A 12315-nucleotide genomic window follows, 5' to 3' on the forward strand; every position below is an offset into this window, starting at 1 on the left:
GGCTGAAATGAGGAATATAAATCCCAGTGAACTAACAAGTAAATAAGTAAACTAAATATCAATGATGTTACCTTGTGAAAGTAGTTCTACTGATTTATTATAACACATTTCTTACACACCAACATTTGAGGGGCAAGACAGTCTGCTGAAAGATGACATTTGGTATGACAGTTGGTTCACAAAATGTTATCATATATAATACTACCCTGATTCCCTCCCAATTATTAAAGAGGTCTGAAATGCAGGTTGTTAACAATAATGAAAACATAATGCATTTTACCAACTAAAAAAGTAAAAAATAGGAATATTGTGATTTTTAAAAAAAGAAAACATCTTTAAGGAGTAACTTCAAGAGCGTTTACAATTTATACTCAAATCAATTTACTGCTGGTAGATAAAACCACAAGGAAAATACTCGAGTGACAATACAACCTTTCACTGCCTAGCTACATCTACTTTACATGGTATCCTAGGTCGTTGACACCAGTGCTGGTCCAAGGTTTTGCCACCTCCAGCAGTCTCATGGCAGTACTACAATCTCCATACATTAACAGCTGAAGAGGAAAACAGTATGTGTAAAATATACACACACATATGTTTTATGTGTAATTTTTTAATTAATGATTCAGTGGAATTGAAGATGATGTACAAGAGACTGTAGTGACATGACAAGGGGTAATGGATTCAAACTGAGAGTAAGTTTACATTAGGAAAAAATTCTTTACTGTGAGAGTGGTGAGGAACTGGAACAGGTTGCCCCAAGAAGCTGTAGATGCCTCATCCCTGGAAGTGTTCAAGGCCAGGTAAGATGGGTCTCTGATCAACCTGGTCTAGTGAGTGGCATCCCTGCCCATGGCAAGGGAACTGAAACCAGATGATCTTTAAGGTTCTTTCCAACCCAAACTATTTTGTGACTCCATGATTTCATGCATGAAGAAAGTATCTTTGCAGAGAAAGCACTGAACGTTCATTTTTCTGGTTTGCTATTTGTATTGCAGAAATGATATCCACACCAAGGACTCCTTACGCCAATATGTGACACACCTTCATTTACTTGGTTGTGTGCTGTGGAGGCAGAAGCTGACATTTCTTATCCCCTCTGAAATGTGCCCTCTCACAGCACAAAGCCTACCCTCAGACTCCAGACCAAGCAAGCCTGTGTGGGGGACTGCCAGGATTAGTCAGCACTAGTGATGAGAACAACAAGCATCCAGCTTGTCAGAAGTGCTGTGTGACTCAGAGTGACTTCCCGATTCCTTCCGCACCATTACATTTCTGCATTGTCCCTGCACATGCAGAGTAACAGATGACTCAACACCACCTTATTTTAGGAATCAAGCTAACCAAGCGAGCGCTCTGTGATGTGAGGGTTTGTTTCACAAAGGCTGCTGGAGTTTCACAGTGACATTCTTCCCACTACCTGGAATTAGCAGGTGTATTTATTACCTGGCAGCTGTGGGCTGGGAGAAAACCCCCATACTGAAGTCATCTTTAATACAGAGCCAGATTAACATAAAACATGAAAAACAACTATTACAAGCTCAGCGCAGGCAACCAGCTGTGAAGTCTGTAGGAACAAATATAATTTCTGTAACTTGTTACTAATTGCCTGTAATACCTTCATAAACCCCTTTCCCCGTGGATTGTCCAGCAGGCTCTCAGCTATATTCTCATCCTTCAAATACAGGCAGTATTTTGGAGTACCACATTTTGGGAAGAGAAAAGGTCTTGAAATTCATGTTGTTTTTCACTACTCAATAGCTATTCGACCCTGAAAAGACGTTAAGAGCCCATTTTAAGCACTGCCTTTCACTCACTGTAACTGAAATTGTAAATCCTACACACTTACAGGACAATCACAGCACCAAGTCTAATTTGTACCTTTTGCAAAGGAAAACTTTCACCTACTCCAATGCTTGAAATCAGATTTCCCTTCTCACCCATTTAAATGATGGGAAATGGAGTTTTGTCCTTCCAAAAGACATGGTTAAACACTGACATCTGAAAAATAGGAAACTATGCAGTGAGATCTCCCACTGCTGCCCTCTACTACAGCTCTTTCCTTCATTCAGGTTTTTCTATAGCATTGCACCAGAGACTACATTAGTAAGGGCAAAGGAAAAAAACCCTGAACTAAATGTAGGATCACAACCCTGGACCTACAGAATGGAGCTTGCCTTGCACAGGAATTTCTCTGCAGATGGCCATGGGAGACCATCCTAGAGAGAGAGGCCCAGGAGAGCTAGAGGATCTTCAAGAACCATCTCTTCCAGGTTAAAAAATGGTCTATGGCTACACACAGAAAAGCAAGCAGAGGTGGCAGAAGGCATGGAAGCATGAAGCAGGAGCTCCTGACTAGACATGAAAAAGCAGCATACAGGAGGTAGAAGCAAGAGCAGGCAACTTGGGGAGATGCACCATCCAAGCATGCACAGGTGGGGTCAGGAAAGACAAAGCCCAAATGAAGTGGAATATGGAAGGCGGAAGGCAAGGGAAAAAAGATTTAGCAGAGAGATCATCAGCAACAGAAAGACTAGGGGAAAAAAAAAGGCACGGCAGCTGAGTGGGGCAGAGGAGCTGCTGACAGAAAATGCCAAGGTACTGACTGCCACCTTTGCTTCTGCTGTTACCAGCAAGAACAGCCCCCAGAGCTACCCTGGACACAGTGCAGATAATGGCTGGGTATCAAACCACTGTTAATATTCACACCACCAAAGCACCAATCTGCACAGGTAGTGCTGCTTCACTGACAGGATCACCATCAGCTTCTGCCCATTTGCAACTCACCTGCTTGGACTGGCCCTTCACCCATCAGCGTTCTCAGCCATGGTGTCCCTCCTGACAGGGTGCACTTGCAGACCCCACGTTGTATAAAATAGGTATTCAGCATACTCTAAGTAATGCAGTCAACCTTACTATGACTTCTGGATGTGTAAAATGAAAACTGAACAAATATGTAGCTATGTAATGTGTATTTCAACAAAGTCTGTAAAGAGGCAGAATTTTTGCAGTACAAAGTATTTACAAAAGCATACAACTTCAAAAAAACCAAATTTATTTTACCGCCAAAATTATTAAACACTAAAAAGACAATCTTGTAGCCTATACATTAGGAATGTAAGTTTTCATGTACAATCAGAGAACACTTCACTGCAAAAAAGGTGGGGTGAAAAACTGTGTTTCTAAAACAGTGTCACATAATGAGCTGAAGAATGAAAGTGTGGAAATTCAGGTTCTCATGTGAAAGACATACATCTATAGACTGATGGAGACGTTCCACAGACTTCAGGGAATATCAAATGTGCACATCTAGTCTTAGAAGTAGAATTATACAAATACAAAAGGCAATATATTATACATCTATATACAGCACAGTAAGTCTCAAAGACCAACAAAAGGTACTGGACAATTACATTAGAAATTTCTAGAATTTCTCATAGGAAACCTCCTTAGAGAGAAGTGTGGCTAAAACAGCTCTATTTCTGTACCTTTCAAATTTGTTAGGTAATCAAGGCAATTCAAGACATTTAAATCCACTCAGAAAAGTCACTGCAGCTCTACAGCGAGTGGTTAGAGGCCATACACTTTTTGCACAAATGGTACATATTCTCACAACAAAAATAATTCTTCTCAGCTTCAGTGAGTTCTGCAAGTGTTGCTGTTCAAAGCCATCCTTGGAAACAGTGGCCTCTGATTTGGAACAGTAAGGTCAGTTATAAACGTCAGCAGTGAAACAACTTCTCTTATTACAATGTGAGATGATTCACTCCTACATAACATTTTCCCTGCAGAATGGTGCAGCTGTGCATGTTTGGAAGGTATTCATCAGAACTACCCACTCCTGGGCAGACTGTAATATGTGGTGTCTTAATGGGTTTCCTTTACACTGTTAGAAGACATCTACTTTAACAAAGATTTTCCATCTGACAGTCTGAAGTGATTGGATAATGCTCAAACCCCCATAGTCTGACAATTTTAGAAATATTTGCTTCCTGCCCTACTTCCCTCATCACTCTTCCCACCCCTCTCCTAATCCTGCACCATGGATATTTGGTCAACAAATAATTCTGCCTCACTCTCCCTTGTGCTTTTTTTTTTTTTTAAACCTTTAATTTTTAAGAAAATAAAGAAGCACAACTCAAAGTTTTGGTACTCAGGAAAGAAATTCTTTAGACTCAATCAGTATGAAGGTGAGATGTCAGCTCACAAAAACACACTCCTCACTGGGTAGGTGACTCCAGAGACCAATACAAATATGTTTATATGAAGCCACATATCTATGGACAGAACAGTCTTTAGTACCAAGAACCTTTCTTTTTATCATTTTCTCAAAAAAGTACAAAGATTTATGTTATTTCAGTTGTACCAATAAGAGCCTGGGTCTTGGGTTCAAGCCAGACCAGCTGGATAAAATAAAAGGATAAACAAACTTCATTTCAACACCATTTGGCTTGTAGCCAAGAGTACTGGAAGCATTATGTTACATATCTACACTTAATGGCATTTTAGATCCTAATTTGAAATCCTAATTATTTAGAGCTAAATCTTCCCAGTATAATAAATTTTTTTTATACCAACACCCAGCTTGAAAGAGTGTCTACCATGGAGGTAACAAACAATTATGAATTAAATGAAACAAAGCAAAACCAGCAGAATTCTCAAAAATTCTAGCCCCTCAACACTACCTCACAACTAATACCACAACAACAAATATTTGTGTACTGCAATTTTATTTATCTATTCTAGTTTTATGTCAATTTAAATTACTGTAATTTTTTTCTAATGCGTTTTTTAGATCCTACACTGCAAAAGCAGATTAGGGAACTGCTGTAAGTTTTGCAGGTTATTTCTTTGCAACATCTAGATCAAATTTCAAGGGAAGGAAGAGCTCTGCATTCACTGTGTGTAGAGACAACCAATGCCAACTATCAGCTGCTAACACCCTGCTGCTGCTGCTGCTGGTTATGCATGTCCAGCACTCAGATGCATTAGTCAATGTGTAACAAATTTCCTGTCTAATGTGCATTGCAGAAAAGCCTATAAAAAAGAGGCTAAATTTTCTGCTGTAGAAAGTGTTTACAAAAACAACCTCAAAGAACCAGTTTTTCTCACTGGTCAGTATTAAAAAATAAACAGGGCAAATTTGTAGTTTATATAAGTTTTCATGTAAAATTAGGAAAATACTTCACTGTAAAAAGGTGAAGTACTGCATTACTAGAATAAAATGGTGTCACACAACAAAATGAAGAAAGAGAAATTGTGGCATACTCCTTTAAATTCAGGCTCTTGGGTAAATATGAACACCTACAGACTGTTGGGGTTATTCTGGATACTTTGGTGCATTCTCAGGAATGTACAAATCCAGTCTGTGGTCTTATTAGTACAATTATAAAACTTACTCTCTTCATTAATTAATAAGCTTATTAATTGCTATAAACCTGAATAACATTAGCTGTTTAAAAGCTACTTGTGCTTCAGTTTAAGTCAAAAGTATCTATAGTTATCTCCAAGCAAATGGGAAAGTCTACCAGAATTTTAGTGTTTGTTTTTTACAATGTTCTTTATAATAATGGATTAACAGCTGCAGAAATCTGGACAGTTGGGAGCAACTATGCCTTAGATCTTCATCCAACTTCTTCACTCATAATAATATATTGTCTGTTCATCAGCTAATAACTGCTATTGGAGTGGCTTTGTCAGCAACTGCTTCTTCAGATTTCTGCATAAGAAGTTTTAATGTCCATTTTAAATTAAAATCTTAACATTATAAAAGTTGTTGTCAAACTCACTGAAGGCTAAAGGTTAGATAAAACCTTGAACAGGTTGCTGGTTTAGAATTTCGAACTAGAAAAATAATAGATATAAAAAACCTTAGGAATTACAGTGCTACTGATATTTACATTATAGTTCCCATTTGTGCTTGCAAGTTACTGAAAGTACACATCCTTTGGTAGTATTCTCTTATTCTCAAGCATGAAATTCCTGTTAAGCACATTCATACTCCCGATTTGCTTGCATCAGTGCAAAGGGCTCATATTTCTACATAACACTGGTACCCAAGCACATCTCTTCCCCACAGACAATAAAAATACTGATGACTGGCTTTTTGTGAGTAGTTTTGGAACTGATTTTTAAGAATCCTAAAGAAAGAGTCTGTCATATAATTTTTAAGAGTGACTATTACAGCAATTGATAACAATTCCCAGCCACAAGCTCTGCTGCTGTATTACTTTAGGCCCAGTTTCGAAGACATACAGATAAACCAAAATGCATCTAAAATTGGACTTATACAGGCATAAAGAAGTATGAACATTGCTACATGTACTAACTGCCAATACAAAAGCCACCAGAACACCAAACAATGAAGTGATGCTTCTAGTTTATATTTACATGTAAGCACAGCTCACATGTAAGACAATGTCTGTTCTTACAATGCTCTTCCAAAACTGCATGACAATACTGCAAGACTCCTCCTAAAAAAACCCTAAGTACTTGCAGTTTTGCCTATGCCAAGTGGAAGACAAAAAGTAGAATCTGGGAGAGGCACTCTATTTGTTCCCACATTGTACATCTGTAAGAAGCCACACACCCTGGCCAGTGACAACAACCAATTAACACTTGTTCAGCTGGTGAAGTTATAAACTTTCCATGAAGCTGTAAAGATATGAGAAGCTGACTCAAAATAATTATAACTGTTGTCTATTCACTATTACTGTCAAACATGAGCCAAGTAAGAATTTACGGGTTTGAGACTTAAGGAAGTAACGTATGGCATATTAAGAGCTTAATGTACCAATATCAGGATAAAGTCTCAGTAATTTATTTTTTATACTGGCCAATTTAATGTCAATCTGTTGACAAAGTTATGCTAATACTGGGAGGTCGCTGCTGATTAGGTTGTTTGCTTAAAATAGGAAGATCTGTTCTTTCTGTTCCATATATCAGTTTTTCCTCCTGAAGACTGCAAGCTGAAAACCTGTTTGCCTCTGTACCAGAGACACCACCACGATTATTTGGAACTGGGACACCACTGACCTGTTCAAAGGATTTACTAAACACAGTAGTGGTTGTTCTGGCCAGGCTATGGCTGCCAGGCTTAGGCAGGGACTGACTGGTTGTCAGTGTCAGTCTCTTCAGAGAGACAAGCTCTAGATTCTCACTCATGGCTCTCTGAGTTTGTTTCCGTGACAAATGCTCTCTGCAGGTTTCCCCTTCTTTTTCTTTTCCTCCAGGTTTGCTTCCTCCAGACCTTCGTTGGCTCTTCCCTAAGAGGTTCTTGCTGCTCATGGTGCTGCTGTTAGATAGGGCAGACTGACTTGTACCAGAAGTAGCCCTAGAGTAAAACCCTTCATCGGTTTCAGATACTTCTATCAGTTCTTCTTCAATTGCTAAGTCAGAATTATCTGCACGATAGAAACAGAAATAAAAAATTAGCAATTGACTGTCTCACATTCATTGATTTTACATATTGTTCAATTTTGATATTTATAAGCATGAAGCCATAAAGCAGTAGAACAGAGAAGAGAAGACAACGCTTACCTATTCCACGACATTTTGGAATTAAGGTTCATTAGGGTATAGAGTTACAGCAAGTAATGTCGTATTAACTACATCAAAAAGCATGCCCCCAATCTCATTTTGTTGTGATTTTGAAGGAAAAAAAATGCATTCTTGTTAATTCATGCAAGAAATTAGAAACGTAGAGATTAGAAAGTACCATACAGAACAAAACAAAAGTGTAAATCTTATTTTGAGCAAGTGAACCACTACAGGATTTGGCAAAGCTCGTCAATTACAGAGGTATGTGATCAATGCCCCAGGACACCCTATGGCACCTGCATGTTTAGCAACCCAAGAATGCTTTAGGACTGAAAGGTCACTTTCTGCATCACAGGTCTGGTGGTAAGAGTTGGAAACTCAAGCACATGAGTTTTTGTGCTCATCTCTAACAACATGAGATCTGCAATACACCACGAAAGGCAGAATTTGGGAAGTCTGAGTTACAGAGCAAGATACTTTTAACATCCATTTTGATGGATTTTTCATACCATTGATCACTGAATTTTGTAAACTCTCATAAATATCCTTAATAAACTCAAAGGTATGTTGAGTCTCTGTGTATTTTCTCCAGATTAACTAGTAGATGTCCATATCTACTTGTAAGTATGTCATCATTGTATGTGGCACAGACAAAGCTGTGTGCAATACATGCAACTGTGTTATTACACATGCAAATATATTAACTGCATACTTTAATTCTTGAAACATGCAGCAGTGACCCTTTCAATCAACAGCGGTACCTTACAGTGCAGCTACAAGTGCTCTGCTAAAACTGCACTCTGCCAGATGAGTTTATTCCATCCTCCATCATTTTTCTTACAGATTTTTGCCTCCTGATTTCTGGCAGGCCTTTGCTGTCAGTTCTAGGTTCTGTAGCTGTTTCCTGTACTCCCTGTAAATGCTGAACATCATTTTCTGCTAGAGCTCTGCTCTTTTCCCCATTCCCGGTCCTCTCTCCAGCCACACTTGTGACACTAATCTCAGGTATGATAAAGTTGCCCAATTCAGTAGCATCATTACCATTCTCTGGTTGTTCTAGAATTAAAGATGGATAAGAAAAAAAAAAACAAACAAAAGATGTCTGAAACAAAACATGAAACAAAAGCCAATAGATACAGATGACTTAAGCATTATAAATTAAAGCAGATGTACACATATTAACCTCTTGTTAATTAGCAACATTAGCAGGTATGGAATTTTGCTTTATTTCTAAAATGGCAGTCTTCAATCTTCCAGTTATTGGCCTGCATCACATACTGGAAAGACCCACGCTTGATCTTTCAAAACTGAAATTTCTGAGGATCATGAAACACATTATCAGAAACAAAAGAACAGCTCATAATTCCCTTTTATGTTCTCCATATCACCATGCTAGAGTGAAAGTTACTTTTACAATGAAATGGCAAATCAACTTCATATATTATCATTCAAGACTAGAAAATCTACACATACAATGTCACGATGCTGCACCTTGGTCAGCCTGAAAGCTAAGAGTGAAACAACAAAGTCAACTCAAGCACACTTTGATATCCATTTTCTTCCTTCATTTCAAAAAACTGTTTTCAACGGGAAAGGTATTTCTGGATACCCCAGAAAAACTAGTGGAGAAGAGCACTGTGGCACAGAAACTTGACAAGACTAAAAATGCACTAAAAGCACAGCTCAGAATAAATCTCAAATGAGTCCCTATTTTATTCATAATGCAGCTCTTCCAGACCAGAGGATTAAGTAAGGACCACCCAGACCATACAGCCAGTCTGCTGCTGCACATGACAGAGGCTGGCAGCAATCTGAACTGACAGTAGGAAGTCCAAAACCAGAGGAATTTACAATGAGATGATTTCTCACAGTGGCAGCTCTAGTGCTCTTTAATTCAAGGGGATCCCCTCTTCCTCCTGTCCCCTCCCTGAAGACTCTCATGCAGGCACTGTGCACTTCTAGGTCAGGGGGCTCCAGCACTGGGCTTTTCACTACCATTTGTGCTGTCTGCACTGATCACAGCTGAGCCAGAAGGTTATTCTGGCAGGGATGGACATCAGTGTCCCCTGGTATATCAGCTATCCCTTATTTTACCTGAAAATTCTAATAGTCATAAGTCTTTCTAACTAATCAATGACCAATCAAAGTATCTATTTAACAAGCTGCACCACCCAAAGGAAATTGCATTAATAACTGGTGCTATTCCTCACTGAATTCCTGATATTTGGGACAAAACTCAGAACTATTGACTTATAACAGCACTTTCTGCAAAAGTCTTCTATTTCCAGTAGCAAAAGTGGCAAAAAGCTCCATGAGCTGGAATAGTAATAACAATAAATAAACAATTGTGATAATGAAAGCACCACCAAATATAGCCCTTTTTTTCCCTAAAAACACAGAAGCAGAAAGGTCAGTAAGAAGATCAGTGCTCTGACTGGCCTCAGTGCTCTAACTTCACTGGAGTGAGGAACTTGTGCCTCTCCAATGGCAGTCTCTGAAACTCCTTCCTGCTGCCCCAGGAAGGGGTTTCTCCCAGAGAGAGAAAAGGACAGAACAGAGTTTAACTGTCAGAAAGCACTAATTATCCAACTCCAAAGAAAGAAGACTCAAAGTACACAGCAGAAATCAGAAAAGCAGGGGAAGATTTTTTTTTTTTTGGGTAAAAGATTCTGTATAAAAGCATTACACAGTTATGGTTATTTGGTGGTGTGCACTTCTAAATGTAACATCCAGCTGTGATATCAGCACTTCACCCAATACTGCTGCATTCCCACAGCTGACTGACTATTACTACAATGAACTGAGGAAAAAAAACCCCAGAAAGTTAAGAGCTTTACTCATTATAATTATGTCTAAAGGAAATATACCTTTCTCTGAATTTAACTGACTACAGGAGGAAACTAATGGAAAAAATGGGAAATGGGGTATCTCAACTCCCATTAGCACTGCCTACCATAGCAGCTACAGGCTTGTAAAAGTACACAATCCACACCCTCCATAGCATACACCTTCCTTATTTTACAGCTTTTAAGGACATCCAAACCTTCAGCTTCATGGAGCTTGGTGGTGAAGATAATACTGCTTTCAAGCTGGACAGCTCTGGGGGTCTAGCCTTTGAGAGAGGGCTATTAATGCCCAGTACACCAGGTAATGCAACAAAAGAGAAAACCAAGGACACTGCTGAGCAGTGTGGAACTGATGAAAATGAATAATTACATCAGTTTGATTGTTAACATAGATATACCCACAGCAGTTGAAGGAAAATGTATTTGGTGTCACATTTCTGAATGCTTTGAGTAGTACAACCAACTCTCATAAAGGCATTACATGTTTACTAATTGCTAAAACTTAATTCAAAATTATAATCTACATTATTACAGTTGCCGAGATAATTTAGCTCAGTCTGCACAGGCAAACTGACCATTCAAAATGCAATTCAATTTTAACCCCCACAAGCTCAAGCTGCATGTCCTGCACAACTGTGTTAGCATATTTAATTAGTCATAAAAGGACCAGGCTTATACCCTAAGATTAGCATTAACTTCAGATTCTTGTAAATTACAATTATTTCAGGAATTAATACTGTTAAAAGAGTAAGAAAATTCAAAGACTAGTATTTCTAAACCTTGTGTAATACATAAAAGTCCATTTTTGCAGTGAAGAAAAAAGTAACTTTCTGTCCTTCCTTGCTAATTGATGTCTTTGTTCTTGTCTTATGTGTCTCACCACATTTGTTCAGCTCTTCTCAGCCTGTTACATCAGAGTATTTCTGATTACACACACCTCTACATAAGAGCTAATGCTCCCCTCCAGGTGTGATAATTTGTAGGCAATCTAATCCAACAGCACTAAATAATTTGTTGCTAAGTAGTGGCTAGTATCAGCTCACTCAATAAACAATACCCATTTAGGATTAGATGGATCTGTTTTGCAAACCAACTTCATATTGAGTACCTCTAAAGTACCTATCTGCAAAGTCCAAATTCACAGATGACTAATTAAATTTACTAATTGAATTACTAATTGAATTTAAAAAGTCCTTCTAAGTAACTGCTCCTAATGAACAAATTACAGGGTTAAGTATCACAAGAAGATTCAATGTTAAGTCAACCTTTATTCAAAACTGACTTCAATCTAGAGTTCCAGCAAAGGCTAGCAAGATCTAATGTCTGAAAACTTCTTAAATTTCTTAAAATTAATTTTTTACGAAAAACATTGTAAAATTAATTTTTTAAAACATAAAGAAAAAGCCCCTGCTTCTCAGCTGGAAATGTGATTCACTGGGGTTCTTCTGTTTTATTTTACACACATATGTAGTGACTGAAAGTTGTTGCCCTTGCTTCCCCAAGAGATAATTTGCTTCATCAGTCTATGTAATGTATAACATCAAATACCTCTCAGCTGTCTCCTCTGACTTCCAAATCTATTTACACTAATTTTTATCATAATGAAAATAAAAATAATCCCCCAAATACATTTTTCCTCTTAAACTGCAAGAGAGAGAGAGAGAGAGAGATAATAATGGTCAAGAAGTACAAGGTTTGTCATCTAATTTCTACCAATTCCAATATTCATTTTAATTCAAACAAGCATGTCTAAGCACAAAACTTGTTATTCTTTCTGCATGCCAATTGTGAAGAGGTATTTCATATCTTTCTGTCCTCAGGAATTTTGTGGCACTGAATTAGTTTAGTAAGAATTTTGAAAATGAGAGACCATCCACTCCCACCTGAAAAAGGCTGTCCAAGTCAGAAACAAAAGGTTTGTTAGGGTTTT

At 38.2% G+C, this 12315-nt stretch overlaps 1 protein-coding gene across 2 annotated transcripts in view; it reads right to left on the reverse strand.

Moving 5' to 3' along the window:
* Positions 1-3038: 3038 nt before the first annotated feature.
* The window catches only part of HYCC1 (hyccin PI4KA lipid kinase complex subunit 1), a 43249-nt gene continuing 33972 nt past the window's right edge, over positions 3039-12315 (reverse strand). For both annotated transcript variants that reach the window (XM_036406910.2, XM_036406909.2), the window contains exon 11: positions 3039-7403. In XM_036406910.2, the coding sequence (XP_036262803.1) occupies positions 6847-7403 (557 nt within the window). In that variant the 3' untranslated portion in view covers positions 3039-6846. The remainder of the gene's footprint in view (positions 7404-12315) is intronic.

The sequence above is a fragment of the Molothrus ater genome, chromosome 1, assembly GCF_012460135.2.
Source record: "Molothrus ater isolate BHLD 08-10-18 breed brown headed cowbird chromosome 1, BPBGC_Mater_1.1, whole genome shotgun sequence".
Taxonomy (NCBI): domain Eukaryota; kingdom Metazoa; phylum Chordata; class Aves; order Passeriformes; family Icteridae; genus Molothrus; species Molothrus ater.